The following is an 18,763-nucleotide window of genomic DNA, read 5'->3' on the forward strand; positions in this document are numbered from 1 at the left end:
CCAGGCTTTGACAGATTGCTTTCCTGCAGTAATAACTTAGGCATGTTCCCTTTCTCACATGAGGCCACATATCCCTCCCACTGGAGAAAATGAGTTGAAAATGAGTTGCGTCTTTTTTTAACAGGGCACCGTTAAAATAACTCTCTTCTCTTATATAAGCCCTGTAGTGCCAGGGGACTAAATTTATACGGTTATAAACGAGAGATATTACTTTAGAATACCACAATGTAATGTTTCACTATTTCTATAGGATTTCAAATGTTTTCAAAATAATGTTTTTTTTTCCTTTCTTCTCTCACTTAAAAGAGAACTAAAATGCTGTATTCTGTTTAATTACTCTCATTTCTCTCTGATTTTTATAAACTGCGTGTTGACTTGTATGCAGATTTATATTGTGGATGGAACTGAGCCCCTGTAGAGGGACTAGCAGTATTATTTATTCTGCATAGGTTGAAATAAGACCTATTTTATTTGTTTTTTTTTTTTTTTAAAGCTCTCCCATGGTTTTTGGTCTCTGTTATATTTTGAAACTTTTATTTGACTTTTTTTTTTCCTGGAATGTAATTTTGTCTTCAAAATATAATTGGAAGCTGTAATGTCCTGCATGATATATAGCTATTCTGGATTTACGCTCTTTTTAGTGACAGGATCTTACTAATTCTGATATAAGGACCCCTGTGTGCTACTCTATGGTGGTCTGTGTTCTCTGGCATAGTTAAAAGCCTGGCAGCTCCACCCTATAGCTGTCTAAACAAAGTTTCTCACCAGGCACTAACATCAAAAGAACTACAGTGAGCTAAGGCTACGGGAAATTGTAACCACAATATTAGGTTTATGAAAACTGAACATGTACTACTATAATGACTGGCATTTCCATTAATGCTTGCAAACCTCTAATAAGATTAAGGTATATTTCCATAAGTGTTATGGGTGGATAGTTTTATAACTTCCAATTGCAAATAAAAAGTGGTAAGAATGCAAGGTGTTTAGCTGTGAAAATAAATTGTATGCGCATGGTAAAATACTTGTAGTGGCTATATGACATCTAGTTAGTTACCCCATGGTACGTTGCAATAAAGAACCTCTAAAGGTGGCTTAGATTCTTTAGCAAAAGTAGGAGAATTGGTAGGTAAAGCAATGTGATTCTTGCTGGTAACGCCAAAATCTGAGAGACTGGAGACCGTAATTCAGGTGATCTGCCTATAAATGCTGTAGGAACCAATGAGAAGTTTCTTATGTATAGTCATGATGACATATGATCTGCTTACATGGGTCTTTTTTACAGAATGTAAAGAGCAAGTTGTAATTTTTTCCCTAAGAAATGGCGAGCCAGATAGTTGACTTGCTCTTTTTTGTTTCCTTTGTCTCCCTCCAGTTGAGCTAACTCCACAATATTGATAGTATATCCGCATTTTCTGTAACTGTAAAGAATACTTTGAAAATTACTCAAGGAAAGCTTCAATCTACGAATACAGTGTTGTAGGTGCTCAATATGTTTTTTACTTCAAGTATCTGGTTTCAAAGTAAGACGAATAGTTCACTGTATCCCTGATGGATCATGTAGCTTACTCATAAGCTTCTTCCATAAACTTTAGGGAGCATATGAGCATTTTTAGAGGATATTCGTAGAGCTTTGACTGGCTTTGATTGTAGTAAATAAATCTTTATTTGTCATAAGGTGGAAAAATACAGAACAAAAATGAAGCTAGGGTATTAAAAAATAACTAAGTTTTGGGGTCAAGCCCAATTCATTAAAATGAGAAAAGCAGAAGGGAGGGTAAAGCTTGGCACTGGTTTTGCAATAATAATTTATCCGCACCTTGAGCCCATCCTTTGGACAGACCTTTGTTTGAACTGCAGCTGGCTTGGTTTATGTATGACCTGCTGGGAGCTGAGGTTGTAATGAAAAACAGTTATTCTTTCAAATTACTCACAAGAAGAAGTGCCTATTTTATCGAGTGCTCTTCTTAATTTGGCACATGGTAAGACTTTTAATATTTATTTTTTCTCCATTAATCACACTGTATCTTATAAGAAGTCTAAACACAGTGATGAAATACTGTATGTTTTCCTTAAAGCCTTCTGAGGACAAATGCTTCTCTAGAGAGTGGCTGTCAGGAGCTCTTACTATTAATTAATGAAGTAATTTGTAGAAGTTTTTTGTGCATGCATTGCCATATTATGAACTTTTCAAAATTCTTCTTGGATCAGTATTAAGTTTCTTAATTTTGCAAACTAACTAATGGTAGGTTTAGAGGGCAATAAAGAATGAGGAAAGGATAAAGGTTTAATAAAAATAGAAATACAAAGCTTGCTGTCATTTCATTGTTTAAAACAAATTTTAGATGATGAACAACTTATGAAATGATGATTGACTTGGAATTATCCTGTTTTTATTTGTTTTGGATGTAACTCTACTTTTTATTAAAAGTTAATTATATGCTCAGAACTGTACAAGGTAAACATAGTTGCTAACCTGTTCAAGCGGAACAGCTAAAGATTATATAATACTAGTTTGGGGAAAAACTTAGGGTGTTTCTTTGTGTGCCTCTTACCAAATGTTAGAACTCAGATACCTGAGCAAAATGGGCATGCTGAATTAAGATGAATATACATATGCACAGACACACACATGCACATGCACACACAAATATATATTTATTTTTCCCCCTAAGGTCTGTCATTTCCTGAGATATTTGAAGAAAGTGCTTCAGTTGCTTAGGTAGGAATAACCCACCCTTTGAAGTCATATGCTTGTTAATCTTTTAAGTTGGTAGACTTTCTGCATAGGGCATCAATTCTAATAGCAGATTTCTTGTAATCTTATAACATCAGTGGAATTCTTTTAATAGGAGGTGTTGATTCATATGTAGCTTATCAGATCAGGACTTAAGTTTTTGGGAATTTGGGCAAGTATTAAACCAAAGGTTTTCATGCATTTTATTGACCATGTGATGGTAGCCCTGAATCTGAGTTAAAATCCTTGGCATTATTTCTGTTTTCATGATGCTTGCAGCTGCTGTTTACAAATGGAATTAATATCCTATCTACTTTTTAAGACATTGAGAAACCCAAACAGTAAATTAATAATAATTTAGCGCTGATGATATCGTCAGTACTTATAAAAGACACAACTTTTTGTAAATACAGTTTAAGGTTAGAAGACAGTTAAGCTTCAGAATTATTCTCTTTAAACAATAAGTGGGCAGTACAGTTTTTACAGATAGGCACTTTCTTGCAAAGAACATCCACTATTAAGTATTACTTGGAAGATGTGGAAGACAAGGGAATGTGTGTAATAAGTAACTCTTTTTCCACCCCCCCCCCCCCCCCAATATATTAGAAGATAGTGCTGGCAATACCCTCTTTCCACAACTTTCTCTGACATTTTTATCCTTATAGTACAAATACAAATATAGTACAGGTCTACTGACTGTGCTGTTATGCATCTTCTCCCATGGCTTTAATCATCAATTCAATATGCTGTTATAATGTCTGCTTGCCACAAAAGGAAGGAACTGAACCTGCTGCTGCTGAAGACATTAGTATAACAGATACTATTGTTCTCTTCTGTTTACATAAGCTAGAAAGTTTAGATAAGTAGGATATGAAGGTGAAATGTAACTTTTGGTAGATGTTGGCATACTGTAAGAAGGTAGAAGACTTGGTGCAAGATGAGTTTCTCTGTTAAGTATTAGTGTAATCTCACTTCCTAGTGCCAATGGATGGAGTGGGCTTTGCACAGCAGTGTTGACCTGGTGCCTGGTTTAATTGTGGGCCTCAGAATTTTTCTGTTCTCCCTCACCTCCGTTTCCTATGTCTTTTATCTGTCTTGATTGCTCTGTTTGCTTTTTTTAAAAAGTGTTCTGAAAAAATGTAGTGGCTTGTTTATATTAGACAAGCATTAAAGTAACTGTTGGGAGTTAGTTTCATGTTTCTCATACCCTGAGCTAAATGCCTTATCTTACGATGTTTGGAAGCACGTTCAATTTGGCTTCAGGTCGGTGCTGGTACAGAGTAACCCTGACAATGAGGAGTTAGTGCGGAGCAGCTAGGACAGCTGTTGATTTCAAGTTCCTGCCATGTTTTTGCAGTAGATGCATCCAAATAGAGAGATTATGTTTAGTAATGTATTGGCTTCGACTTTATTTGCAATGTACTAAAAATATGAGCTTTATGGATGTAATATGTCCCTTGTTACAGGGAATGTTGGCAGTGCTTGTGGGCTCTGTCCATATTATGGTGGTTTTTTTCCTATAAAAGCTGTAGTATTTGTTCAAAGTGGCTTGTGAGTTAAAATTGCACAGTCTTAATCATTTTAAAGCAAATTATTTATATATCAGTGCACTTTTACTGAGTTGTACTAATTATGCATTTTTAGAGGCTATATGTGGTTTTATCACTTACTTCGTAAGATACCATTACATGCATGACGTATATCTGTATTAGACGCACAAGTCCAGGTTGTATTGCAGGTACTACCAAGTCCCGAGGAGAAATCATGATAAAAAGAACTTACTATGGGCACGTGAAAGGTAGGTAACTAGGAAAATCCGTTTGTAAACTTGTAACTGATGGGCCGATTCTAAAAAGTGCCAGTCATAGCTTTATCTACTACACGTCTCATGCACCTATTGAGAAATTTTTTTCTACGTCTTTGAGAGGGAGGATATTTTCTTCTGGACAGACTTGCAGCGCAAAACGCTAGGGTGGCTTCTAAAATATACTTACTTTTTCTCCAGTTTGTATTCTATGACTTTTAGAATATGGCCCTGAAAACTGAGTATTTACAGTCTTTTCAGTGCTACACACAGTTTGTTTTTAATACTGCTGTTGTTAGGAGATGTATTAAAAATCAATATATTTGAGCTAAATTATCAGTATATGGATACCTTAACAAACTATTTACTTCTTCAGCGAGAAACACTAAAAACATTAGTTGCCTCTTGTTTGTATAATTATTTGTTTCCCAAGATATTTTTGAAAAGTATTGACTCTAACATGCTGTTATAAAGTATAATTATCAGTTTCCTTTTCCTTGCGTTAGGGATTCTTCTGCAATTTTTGGCAAAAAGAATTTTTCAGTTTCATTGTTACATAATGCCCATCGTGCAGAACCTAATAAAAATTATGTGTTTTGAGTAAAATTTAGGTGGATTTTCTAGGGGTACTTGTCTTCCAAATTTTTACTGTCACTGAAATAACTATGACTGCAACTACTTCATCCTACTCTGTATTTTTCAGTATGAAATGACTCAGTAAAATTAAAAACGAGCTCCTAAAACCTGTTCAGTTTCATTGTTTGAGTTGAATTTTCTTGTTTTAATGCTTTCCCTTTGTGAGACTACTGTATTTGGATTTTCTTACAATGGCTTCTGTCTCAATAGAAATTCTGAGAAGATAGAAGTATCTGCTCAGAGAGTAAACGGTTTCATTTAAATACAAAGATTTTTCTTTTTTTCTGAAAAGTGAAAGCAGAGCAGAATACTCTTTCATTCAGTCACAGTTTGATTGCTCTAGCGTTTTTTGCATTAATTTGTGGAGGGACACTTGCCTAAATTGCTTTCTGCCTCTTGTGAAAGTCTTTGATTGTGGTGACAGTTTGACTGCATTAGTGAGGGTGTTTTGGTTAATCCTTTGCTTAACTTGTTCTTTTTGGCACAGCCAGGGGCCTTTCCGAAGATAATCCATCAGCATAGGCTAAATCCTAATCAGGATTTAGGCCTGATTACAGGCCAAAAGAAAAGCTGGGAGATATGGTACAGGCTGAAGAACACCATTATGGGACTACATATGTTTTGATATGGGCTTTTTGTCTACTTGGAAAATTTAAGTATGTATACGTGTTCTATCCAGTCGTAAGGGACTGGATCCTCTTTGAACACAGTAGTTAAAGATATTAATGACAGTTCAGATACTACAAATATATGTTTGCACTGCACCCGGGGTCAGTTTTGGTCGGGGTCTGGATGTCGTCAGTTCCTCTTTCGTCCTTTAATATGGGAAGATACATTCGATTCACAATTTTCATAAGGCTAAAAAGTAATGAAAAGAGAAATCTTTTACATGAAAAATGTAGTCTCTGAAAAACTCTGGTTTCAGTCTCTGGTCATGCTTGGGTGACTAAATTTCTGAGGTGAAAAACTTTGTTCTCCTGCAGGGGACTAAAATGGGAAATGATCGTCCAAATCAGGAGAGGTTTAGATTATATTTTAAGCTTTTCTGTCTCTAATCAATCTTCACCAATAAAGCCTAGATTTTGCATTTTGAAAAAGCACCATTTTATTACTGATTGTTACCTTAAATCTAGTATAGTCTTCATTGCGTAAAATCAACATAAAATCAACGGGGTACATGCATCTACCTTTGTAAAATAAATTGGAATAATAAAAGATCAGGAGAGGTCCTTCCTTTCTCTGAAATAGAAGTATATCTTGACATTACTTATTGTTACTAGAGAGTCCGAGTTCTGCTTTCAGAATTTAAGTTTTTCAGTTTCTTTGCAGAATGATGCTTAAAAAGTGCTTATTAATGTACAAGTGGAGGGAAACCTAAGATACATTTTTCCCTCATCAGTTCAGCAATCAACTGTAATAAGAGCTAATGTAAAATTTTCATACGCTTTATGGCATTCTTTAATGTCTTTGTGCTACTTGAAACACTCTGCATTTTCATTTCACTTAACAGGCATATTGGGATATTCTTTATGCAGATAAAACAAGTTTAAATAAAGTTGTTAAAAGTGCCTGCAAGTAAGTTGCTTGTATATTCCTTTTACCTTACTTCTCCCTCCCCCTACATTTAACATGATTAGACTAAAGTTTTATAATATAGCTCCTACTAAATGATTCTAGAATTCGTATCAACTTTATTACTGTTGGTTCAGCCAAAACAATTTCACAATCTTGTGCGGCTCAACTATGTAGCAGTATTATGGCAAACATGGAATGCCTTGACTGAGATGCAAATGTGGTTTCCGTTCTAAGTAACTTTTCTTCCCCTCTTCCCGCTTATTTATCTGAGTTGTTCACATGGGTCCAAGTTTTCCATGTGAATGTGCTGAGTGTTCTAGGACTGTGCCAAACAGTATTCCACTGATGTTCACTAGCAAAAGCGTGGAATGGTGAGCTTCCACACTATTTAGTCACCCCACCGGACTGGAGTTTGAAAGAAAACCAACTAAATAAATGGTTAGCTTTCTGGCATTTAAACAGAGATTATCTGGATCATCTTGGTTAAGCTAAAAGGAGGAGAGGGGGCAAAGTAACGGAAGTAATCTCTGGTTATCTGAGATTCTGTTATTGAAGGGAGTGTTGACTATTGCCAGAAGTACGAATGGTATTTTGTGATCAGGAGGAGATTCTTTTCTGCCTGTTTGTGGCCATGAGATTTTTCCAGTCTTTGTATGCAGTTTGGGTTGATAAGTTGTGAAAATACTTTAAAACTTTCATGTAGGATACCCATTTACTTAACAGAGCCTTTCCCATGAAAAATACTGCAGGGAACGCTTTACAATTATATTGGTTTTTATATAACTTCGGATGCAATAGCATAAATGGCATCTAAGTCTGTATCTTCTACACACGTTGCTTCTGTGTGTTACTCTTCTAGTTGAGCTGAGGTGATTTTGTGGTTCCTAGGGTGGCAGCTCTAAGGGTTGTGGTAGTTGTCTTAAAACACATAAAGCAGATGGGACACAAAGAAGTATCTTTTATGGAATGTCTATTGCATAGCACATGGGCAAAGTCAGACAGGTTGGCTCACAGAGGTGGAGTTATGTGGTCAGTAGACAACAGTTTAATTCTTTTCAGTGTATGTTGGGCATAGTTCTTAAGCTAGCTGTGAATCTCAACCAGTTAGGAAATCTGATACCTCCCTTCTGTTGCCTAAACCCCTCTCAGGTCTGTTTTATGACTATGTATTTATGTAAAGAGCAGTATATGGTGTTCAGAAAGAAGAAAGAGTTGCTATTTCATGTGAATAAAAGTAAAATATTGACTGACTTGTTTCTCTTTGAATTTTTGACTTGAGCTGCTTTTTTTCTTTTTTCCTAGAGAGGAGAGGGAGTTTCAGAGGGTTAGTTCTTTTCTTTCCAAAACTCCAGGACAGTGGATGCTACAGCAAGATCTTTTGGACGGTTCCAGAAAGTCTCCTCGAGTTTACAAAATTATTTTTCATTGTTCTAGTGAAAATCTGTTACTGGGTGAGAGAGATCTGGGGCTGCTGAAGAGGATTCTCAAAAAGTTTTTTATCCTCGTTGTAACATGGTGTGGCCAGTTATGCTTGATCTGTTGAACAGATGTTATATACCTGAATTTCAGGCACCCATTTTTGAAAACTGTAGTATATAAGTGTCCGTTTGAAATGGGGCTATGCTTGACAATTGTAGTTCTATCCTTTGGCAGGCTGTTTTCATTTTTCCTCTTCCTTATTTTGTTTGCATATTTTATTTTTGTTGCATTATGCTATTTAATGTTTATCTTTTTCACTAATCAAAATCTAATCGCATTAATATGTATTTCATGTATTGACTTCTATGATTCGATGAGTAACTGGAATTTATGAAGTACATTAATCGGTAAGAAGTTTTGGATCGTCTTAGATATCTGTATCTGAAATTCCTGTCAGCACTTAATGAGAAAAGTGTTTTGGGATATATAAGCTCTGAGTTAGGTTGGAAATGTGTATCGTTGAAAAAATTATGCCTGCTGTTTGAAGTAGGAAGAATAAATATGCACTCTTCAATCTGAACAGTGAATGGCGGTTTTCTGCTCGGGCGTAAGAATTCTCCAGAGGTTTCTCATATGGTGGCAATTACTTCATTAGCCGGGTTAGCATGGTTGTGTAGTACACCAAGTAGTAATTTAGGAAGATGGCACTCAAAACTTAAAGTGGTTTAGAGATGCAGCCTAGCTAAAGTGTTTTGACCTATGTGATCATATCTGTGATACTATAAAAAAGAAGTAAATAATTGTTTCTAACACATGATGCTAGTCATTACAGAGTGCTGTGACACTTTGGTTATCTTAGCAGGTAAAAGAATAAACATGTTGGGGAGGGTGCATGGCAGGATCCTGATTGACTGCAGCAGCAGGCGATTAATGGGCAACAACACTCTGACAGGAACTGCTGACAAGGCGATAATGAGATTAGCACCTTCTGATTCTTTTATTAACAAGTAGCCACAGAATCATTTGGGCATGTCAGCAGATAACGATAGGAATTAAGGGACGCTCTGGAACCTCTGGGTAGCAGATCATGTACCTAATGCTCTGAAGGGTAACTTGCAGATTAACTGAATCTTCTCCTTTTGCATATTTAATTGCTGAATATGATGGTGTTAGTTAAAGATAATAAAGGTGAATGCATTATTGCGTTTATTTCCGAGTATCAAGAGATTCAGGCACATTGCAGTGGGACAGTTCATTTTATGTGGAACGCTTGCTCTCTTTGAAGAAATATGTTTGTCAATAGTTATATCGATATAAACAATTTCTTTTCTCATGGGATGTTATACTAGGGTTCATGATTTTGAGTTATGTTTTCTCAGTTAACATCTTTTTCTTGTCATGATGCTTTTCTTGATGTTGGTCTGTAAAAAATAGTTACTTTTGAGGTAAGAGAGTGGGAAATGAGCATGAATGAAAGGAAATGTCTGAGGGTCATGGGCAGGAGTGGGAATGAGAAAAACGGAGAACGCTACAGGTAGTTTCAGTATATATACCCGAGAGGACCAGAGAGTGGAAAGAAGGACAAAGACTGTCAGGGTAAGGAGATGGGAAAGGGCAAAATCATATTGAAGAGTTTATTTTGAGTTAAGGAGACAAAACATGAGTTCATGAACAGAACCTGGAAGAGGAAGATGCCTGTGAAAGCAAAGAGCCCTGTTGGTGTGATCCTGGTGGAAAAGAGTGAACATAGGAAACAGAAGACCAAGGCCTCAGAAGGACAACAAATTGAGGGGAAGGAAGGAAAGGAATAAGCATAAACATGACAAACAAAAGGGTTAGTCTGTTTGTTTTTGTCTTGGAGAGGATTTGGGGGTTTCTTATTTCACTATTACTCTGGCAGATATCGCTGTACAGGCATTTAATTATCTGTGCTGTTCTTTAGGAGTGGGAGGGGGAAGGAAGGGGATCATTCTTCTCAATGCTTTTCAAATATTAATAGCTACAAAGGTATTTTATGAATTTATTTAATTGACTGCTTCATTGACATTAATCCAATTTGACAGGGAAATCTGATAAGAATGTTGCCATAATTTTGCATTTAACCAAGTTTAAAACATTTTCATGTTTATCATCATACTCCAGATTGGCTTGGAGGCTTTATCCTGGGGGCTTACATTGATGCAATGACTCTGGTCATATGAATGTAGAATCATTGCTGAATCGAAGCACAGATGTGCAGACTGGCATGAATTAACACTACTTTAGATGAAATAACTTTAAGATGTAACCAAGACAAACGCTTACTCTGTATGCCTAATTACGGATAGGATGGCTGGTCTCCACAGAAAGCAAAACTGACTTTCATTAGTGTTTAGGTTCTCAGGAGACAGAAGTACTCTTGAAAATGCTACTCCTACTCAAAGTTTTGTGGAATCAAAGATGGTTCTGTAAATTTGGGACGTTATACCCTGCAGATAGCAGAAGTGTTCCAGATGCTGGGTGCCAGAACTTGGCTCTCCTCACTTTCTTATTTTTGGAGACAGCATGGGCCTGAATTGTGTGTTTTCATGTGCTTGCTAGAGATCAGTGTCAAAAGCCACTGTCAGCCTCTTAGGTTCTTTGTTTATGTTGCTTTGAGAGTCTCACAGTACTCTGCTCAAACTTCTAATAGTTTTGAAATCTCCATTATCTGAATGTTGCTCTTTCCTTGAGCAGCTGATAGCTCAGTGCCAGAAGGAAATCAGCAGTGCCAGAGTAGTAGAGAGAAAGCTGTCTGCTTACCTTTATATTAATATATCTCTAATCATTAAGAAAATGAAAAGAGGAAAAAAAGGAGCCATTCTGAAGTCAAGAATAATGGCTTGCTTTACAGCACTGTTTTCTTGACGTGGCAGAGCTTGTTCATTTGTGTCTCAGGCTTTCCTGTTATTCAGCCAAGTAAAATGGTTGTCAATCTGCTTTAAGCAAAGAAAATTGAACTGGGTTTTCAGGAGTGTTGGTTGGCTTAGTTATGCCAAGCTCTTTCTTTGGATGGTAATGATAGATTTGTGCTTCAGCAGTATCTCTGACACAGTTGACTAGTTTTTAAGTTTACTCTTTTTTTTTTTTTTTTTTCTCTCCCTTCTCTGAAAAGCAAGTTGTGACCGGTACCTGGAATGCAAAGATGCAACACAGTTGTTCATCTTAAAAAGCATTTTTAAGAGAACATATCTCATTTGGTAGAGTTGATTTATATTTCACTCCTATCCTTTGTTAATTTCTCTCTTAAAGGTATGTTAGAGTACTTTGAAACACTTTATCAGTAACAATATATTAACAAGGAAAATGATCAACCTGGGGCACTGGTTCTCATAATTCCTTTTCAGATCACTTATTTTTTTTAACTAGTTTCTACAAACCAAATGTTAATGCATATGCCTGATTGCTAACCACCTCTGGGCATCAGACCTGTTTTTTCTTGAGTGCAGTAAGTGATTATCCAACTCATGCTGCTCAGAAGAAGAGGTTTTGTTTTAATAAGCAGTTTGCAGTTTGGCACACAATGCTGAGGAAAGCAACATTATCTCCAGCAGTAAACTCTGCAGTCACTGCAAAGCTTGACAAGAAAATGATTGAGTCTGTTTGTTATACCTTTGTGGGGCTGCCACTGCTGCTGATGGAAATGTTGCTGTTTATTCAGCAATGCAATAACACTTTCTGTAATTTATGGATGCACATTCCCCAGATTACTAAAGGTAATATTGTTGACTAAAGGAAAGTATACGAATGGATAGTTTCAGTTGTTCCTGTCCTTATAAAAGTGATTGACTGTTCACTTTGCACTAGGAAGAATTTGCACAGGCTCTTTCCTTCTTAACAGTTACAGATTTCCCTTCCGCTGACAGTTACAGGTAACACAGAGGGTTCTAAGTGGCAAAAGTGTACCGACTTCCACAAGTCCAAGGAACAAAATCCTGGAAGTGCTAGAACTTGCTCCTCGCAGGTTGTCTTCGTACTATTTAGCAGCCTTTTTCTGTCAATGACAAGTTCCGTTCTTAGGTACGAGGAAGTTGAAGCTTCTGTTTCGTACTGTTTCTACATATAGAAAGGATTGAAAAGTTGAGGGCAATGCAAGTGTATCTATTTGTCTCTCCTCTGCTGTACCCCAGCTTGTTTTCCTAGCAATGATACGTATGCCCTTGGGGGCCCTGTTGTGTAAGGTACTTGCTATGGAATTGGCATAGGAAAACAATCAGTATAGTGGTTATGGCTACCAAAGTCTAGGGAAACGGGCACCTCCAAAGATACTAAAATTCAAGCCTTTGCTCTTCCGGTGTGAGAAATTGACTTTCTGTCTCCCACAAACAAGTTCTGTTTTGCTCCTTTCTTAGTGAAGGCCCAGGTGGTAGTGCAGTGGGTGGAGCTTTAGGCAAAGTTTAAAAGTTCCTATTATTAAAAGAAACATCAAAGAAATAGAATTGACTAGATCCTGTGATATCTGATAATTCTGTCTTATGTAGGCATTTGTTCCTGTGCCTCACTGGGAAGTCTTCAGCTGGCTGCTCTAGCTAGCTTGCTTGTCATTTTGTACTATCAAGCCAGTTCACAGGAACAGAAATGTGAACTACAATATTACTGGAAAAATAAATGAAGATAGATTGTTAGATTTTTTCTTGAAAAGTTGCCTGTTAGAAAAACTTTTCATTAGATATTAATTTTTAATTCAAACGCTTTGTGTGTGACTAGATATTTTTCACGAGTGTGTGTTGCATATGTTTTTATTTGTAAAAATGCTTTCTACTTTCCTTTTTTCCCCTCTCTTCCTTTAGCATCAGCTGAAAGGCAAAACTAAGGCAACTCTTAAATGCCCACATAACTGGTGAAAGGTGATATTGTTGTGCTTTTGACATTAAACCCTAATGAGAACAATTTTGTATGAGAGTATTCCTCCTTTCTGCTCAAAGTAGTCACAGAAAGGAAACTAGGGAAGTATGAAGAAGCTCAAAGTTTCAGTACCTCAGATTACATAGCAAATGTAGAGTGAGCACATGATAGCTCCAAACCTCAAATAGCACTCAGCTTGTACTCGTAACTTGAACTGATCACCAGCTTGCTGTATCTGCATAAAGCAGCTTGGACAATTAAAGTTTCCAATCTAACTTGAGTTAGAAGGAAAGAAAGCAATTTCTTCTAGGTCTCATAGGCTGAATTTGTAATTCATACAAATTCTCCATGTATTATTAATTGCTTTTATTATCTGGCAGCTTTGTAGAAAGCTGTTATTTTGAGTTTTTATAATCTATGACTGCAAGCTACTGAACACTTTTGTTTGTAGGTAAAACATCACAAATAACTTTTTTTTTTGTCTCTAATCACAGGTATCATTTAATTAATGACTTTTTCACATTTAAAGACAAGTACTTTGGTACTTATGACATTTCCACTGTATCAGGAGCCTTGATGCACAGAAGTTGGTTTCATGGGGAGTTTTCAGAATACTTTAAAACTTCATAATTTTTAAGTATTGTATCTGTTTCATCGTCTTTATGGAGTCTCCTTTCAGAATTTCAAAAAAATTTTTTTTGGTGTAGTTTCTTTCAAAATTATTGTATTCCCTTTATATTCCTTTGCTATATTCCATTAGCATTAAATGCTGTGCTTTTCTCTTGCATAATACTGCTTACAGAACCACTGAACAGTTAGCATTTTAACGAAAGTCCATGTGGATTTCCACAAGAGTTGGACAGCAAAGTGCAGCTTGAAAAGCTTTCCTTTCTCAGGAATTGCAGTTTTGCTTTTGTAACAACTCAGCAAGAAAAAATGAAACAAAACAACCTCCCAAAGTGTGTTTTTTTTTTTTTTTTTAAAAAAAAAAAAAGGAAACACACACAGTCTTGAACTTCTATCAGCGAGAGTGGCATTGACTAAAAGCTCCAATGTAATGGATGCATAGCAGCATTGCAATCTGGGATATTGTTTAAATACCGTAAAAAGCCTCGCTCATTTACTCTGTCTGAGCGCTGTAGAGAAAAATGGTGTGGTAATCCTGCCATAGCAGGTGGTACTACTTTCATATCAGTATAAAATGAAATTCTGTGGATGGTTTTTTTTTTTTTCTTGTTCACTCTTTTTAATCTTTAAATAAGACGATTGGTAGCCTGTTGGCAAGAAAATGGGCCCTGAATTTTTATTCAAAGTTATACAAGGATGATAGTTGGAATTTTTGGCAGGAGGCAAGCCATTGCTTTTCAGAAAGTGCTGTCAGGGGAAGCTTTTTCTGAGTTACCTGCTGGGTCCAAGCTCTTTTATGTTGTTGTTGTGACAGGTAGATTTATAAGGCTTGAAATTTGTACAAATCAGTTGTCATTCAGTGCAAGCTGTCAATGTGTCAAGCTGTCATGCCTGCTGTGAGGGGATGCCTGAGGGGGTGTACAAGGGGGCAACCATGGAGAAAGGAAATGAGTTCAAACAGACCTGAAATGGAGCTCACTTCTCTGGGTTTTCTGCCCCTGTAGAGCTGGCATTGATTTTTCTTGATGTTGAGCAACAGCAAACCTTAAATGACATGTTGTTAGCAATCTAAAGTTGCTGTTTATTGTCTTTTAAATGGCAGCAAATCATGCAGAAGAGAATATAGTGTATGTTTTTGAATTGTGCATGTTTAGCAGCATCCTGTTCGTGTCACTTTTCTGGCCTGGCTGGTTTCAACTGGGAGAATTGCTGCTGCTGAACTGATGAACATAACTTTTATATAGTAATACGCAGGCATGACGTTAGAGGAAGTTCTGTAGCTTTCGTTCTCAGGGCTGAAGATCATTAATGAGCATGAAGTTAAAACAGGAGAGAAGCAGATGTGTTTCAGCTGCAGAAATGTATGCTTGACATGCGTGTATGTATTAGAAATTACAAGACATTAGGTTGGTTTATCAATCACACATTTTCCAGTTCTGGGACTTAGTAAGAGGTTGGTTAATGTTGCTTCATAGACAGAATCAATTGCTAAATTGAAACCACACTATCCCACTAGAGGACTGCTGAGCAGTACTAATTTATTCATATTGTCAACTTCAAATAATTTCTAAAGTAAAACAGCATAAAATCTGACTGAACTTCTAAATCACTTTGTAATATCGGTGTAGCTCCTACATGAGAAGTGTTTTCATTTGATCAGTGCTGCACACTTGCTTTGACTGTTAACTGTGAAGGTAACTTAATTTCCTGGCTCCTGTTATGTAACTTTACTCTTCAGAGCGGCAGTATCAGTGTGGGTTAAGGTAACTCAAGCCTGGTAAATATCGTTAAGAGCTCCATCTCTTGAACAGTCTAGCATTGAACGTTTGTGACCTGGCCCCTCTCCAAACTCTGTGTTCTCGTCACATCTGGACAGGCTATACTGGCTTTAATTAGTCATAAGATTTTTGGCCCGTTTAGTTGATTCTTCATCCATCAGGCAGTATTGAGAGAGGGAAAAAAAGTACTGGCTAGGGATGGAAACTGGGAAGGTGACATTTGAGCAACAGTCAGTGTCTAGAGGTAAAAAAATTAATCAAAGATTTCCATATAGCCGTTACCAGCTGGCATTCATGGCCTCTGAGCCGTTGAGCTAAAAAGTCTATAGAGAGGCACATGGCACAGCTGAGTTTGTCTTGTAAAAGCGCAGCTGTCCAAAACATGACAGCTACAGCATTAGCAGGGCCATTAAGAGGTGTAGAACATTTCCAGGGAAATGATTTGAAAAATGACAATGCTGGCTCCTGTGTGATATTAATTATACCCTGTGCTCATGGCAAATAAGCTAAAATAGTTGGCAAGAAAGACAAAATGAGGTGTCTTGTTTCTGATAGTCGTTTTGATCAGTCATAGTACAAACTGGTATAGCTTTTTAAAGAAACAATACCACTAACGAACACGCGGCACTTCTAGATTAGCTCTTTCTGAGCTCTTCAAAATAAAATACAAAGCTGCAGTCTATAGGAAAAGGGTAATGCATGAGCCTTAAATGCCAAGACAATGATTGCACAGCGGCATCTTAGCTCTGGAGCATGTATTAAAGAATACTTCTTGCGCAGCTCCTAAAAGGCTGCTAAAGAATGGCACAAGTCCCATAGTGTGTAACAGTTGAGATAGTTTCAGAGCTGTTTGAATCAAATCTCTTGAGTAATCCCATTTTGAAGAGTGAATGATGTTCTGACCACATGTGAAAGGTACTGAACTAAAAGGAAAAAATATGTTGTGTGAGCATGGGAGGAGAACCAGATAAAAGCTGGATGTAATTTTGATGGTCCTATAGCAAACAATGTTGCACTTCTATCTGATAAAATGTATTTATTTGCGTAATCTGCCAATGAATTTGTGAGTACAAAAATTTATGCAGCACAAACATGCTAATTAGTAGAGCCTTTAGAAGACTCATGTTTATTTTTAGTATTTAGTATGTTGTTTCTAAATTCCTTTGAAGGCATACATATAAAAGAAAGAAACATAACCTTGACTGCCTTGACATCATCTAGAAATCTTTTCTAAGGTTTTGTTTCTATGTTGGTAGTGCTATGTCTGCTAATGACTGTTCATGCTCTTAGGCCCACACATATGTACAAACATGATACCAACTTCTTTGCCATCAAACAGCTGAGCTTTGTGCTTCCTCTGGTATCCTTTTTGTCCCCTTTCCTGGAAGAGGCTTGGAACAGGACCTTAGAGAAGAGTCTGTTCTTATTGAGGTGTATACCTACTTAGAAGGACGGGACAGAAGCAGCATAGCCTGAAGTCCAGGCTGCATTGGTTCAGTTCTTCTTGCAAAAGTGTTAGTGCTGCAGCAAATTTATGATGAGACAGTTGAGGGGAATGCTGTGACTGAAAACTGATCCCATTTATTTATTTGTTTATTGGTAGCTCTAGTTTTCTGCTGGATCACTTGCACCAAACCAGCTTACCGTGCCATTGCCTGAGCAGAAACTTGAACAAATAAGTGTTTCTGTTAGTAGCTACATTCTTTCTGCAAAACTTGATGCCTTGTTTGAGTGGTGGGCTGGAAGCCAGCCAGCTTTCCTTGGTTCACAGGTCACTAAAAAGTCAAACTTTTTAACTTTACTGTGGGACTGAATAGTGCTGTGTGGTTATGAGTTTCAAGGAGTGAAGACGCAAGTACAAATCTGGTCTTCTCCTAGTATGAAATACTATGTTCAGCATGGTCATTCAACTCAGGTGGTGGGAGAGCCAAGGTGCTTGGATTCTCCAGCTCTACTATCAGGCTTTTTTCATAGTAAAAAATGATTATTTTAATTCATTCTTTTGTCTACATTAATGATATTTATATTTAGAATGGGAAACCTAAATGTAGAAAGGTGTGTGTGTGTTTTGTTTTTTTCCCCTCCCCTTACTACTCCACATAGGAGTATCTAACAATACAGGTATGAAATTTTAATGCTTTCAGAATTTCTTCAACTGATAAAGCTAAGTTTAAATTCTGAATCTGTATTATGGGTTAGAATAGTATCTTCCTGAGAGGCAGTTCATTGTGCTGTCATAGTGTACTACTTTTATTCTTGTGGGACTGGCTGCTGCCAGTCAACATGTAAAATTTAGGTGGTCCACAGGCCCACCTAAATATATTAATCTCATAAAGAGGTTCATAATAAATTACAATTTGCAAATAGACTATCACAAAAGAAAGCAGAAGCGTTATAATGACAAAACTAAGCGTAGTTGGTAAATCTGCATTCTTTGTGTCAGAAGAAATGTCCTCCTGTGTAGCAAATTCCATTGAATGATGTTGAATTCATGTAAATAAGCAGTTCCTTTTTTTCCCCCAGCATAATGGAACTTTAAAACTTCAGAACTGCAGTAGGCCAGTGCTTTAACACCCTGTGGAGACTGAGACCCACGATCATTCTTGAATTCGTTTTTCTATGCCTATACATGAAAAGAAACCCCAATTTGCTGGCTTGCCCCAGGAAAACAATTCAATAGGCTTTTCTCTAACACTGGTGAGCAATGCTTTTTTCCTTGGTCTGTGGATCAAATACATCACACTGTTCCCTGCACTGATCCTGTAGTTAAATTACCCTATATAAACAACTCTTTGTTATTCCTGCCTGTGAAAAATGTTGTGTTCTTTTGGTAAAGAGGAAAATAGACCTGGAAATAGGAGGTCACAAGCAGGTCAAAGTGTTTAGCTGAAAGGCTGGCAGAGTTTCAAGCAGTGAAGTTCTGAGATGTAAGATTGAGATTTAGTTGAGATGGAGGTTAAGTTTTGGGTTTTTTAAGTGTCTGGTCACAAGATTAAGGGGTAAAATCTACTAAGGTCAACCTAGACTATTTGAAGAGATGTTTAAATGTTTTGCCTCTGTTATCTGTTAATCCTTCTCTAAATGTGTTGAACATGAGAAATAATACATAGTGTTAAACCACCAAGTGCAGAGAAAATGTCTTAAAATTACAGTGTATGGCAAATTAGAGACTACTTGCTTTTTCTTTTTTCCAGAGCTGAGGCAGACTGTTTTTCTTTTACCTTGTTTACCTTGAAAACACGCTTTAATGCCTGTGGTGTTTCTGTTAACCTCCTTGAACTCTTGTGATTTCATTCATGTGATTTGTTATTGAATGACCTTTCC

General features: G+C 36.9%; 1 protein-coding gene across 6 annotated transcripts in view; it reads left to right on the forward strand.

Moving 5' to 3' along the window:
- LRMDA (leucine rich melanocyte differentiation associated) overlaps positions 1–18,763 on the forward strand; it is a 692,873-nt gene that overhangs the window by 62,676 nt on the left and 611,434 nt on the right. The window contains exons 1-2 of one of the 6 annotated variants that reach the window (XM_068950507.1): positions 1,837–1,982; positions 2,676–2,722. The exons of the other annotated variants lie outside the window; for them this stretch is intronic. Coding sequence (XP_068806608.1) covers positions 1,980–1,982; positions 2,676–2,722 — 50 coding nt within the window. The 5' untranslated portion in view covers positions 1,837–1,979. Of the gene's footprint in view, positions 1–1,836; positions 1,983–2,675; positions 2,723–18,763 lie in introns of those variants that run through there. 6 annotated transcript variants of the gene reach the window in all.

This window comes from Struthio camelus, chromosome 7 (genome assembly GCF_040807025.1).
Source record: "Struthio camelus isolate bStrCam1 chromosome 7, bStrCam1.hap1, whole genome shotgun sequence".
NCBI classification, from domain to species: domain Eukaryota; kingdom Metazoa; phylum Chordata; class Aves; order Struthioniformes; family Struthionidae; genus Struthio; species Struthio camelus.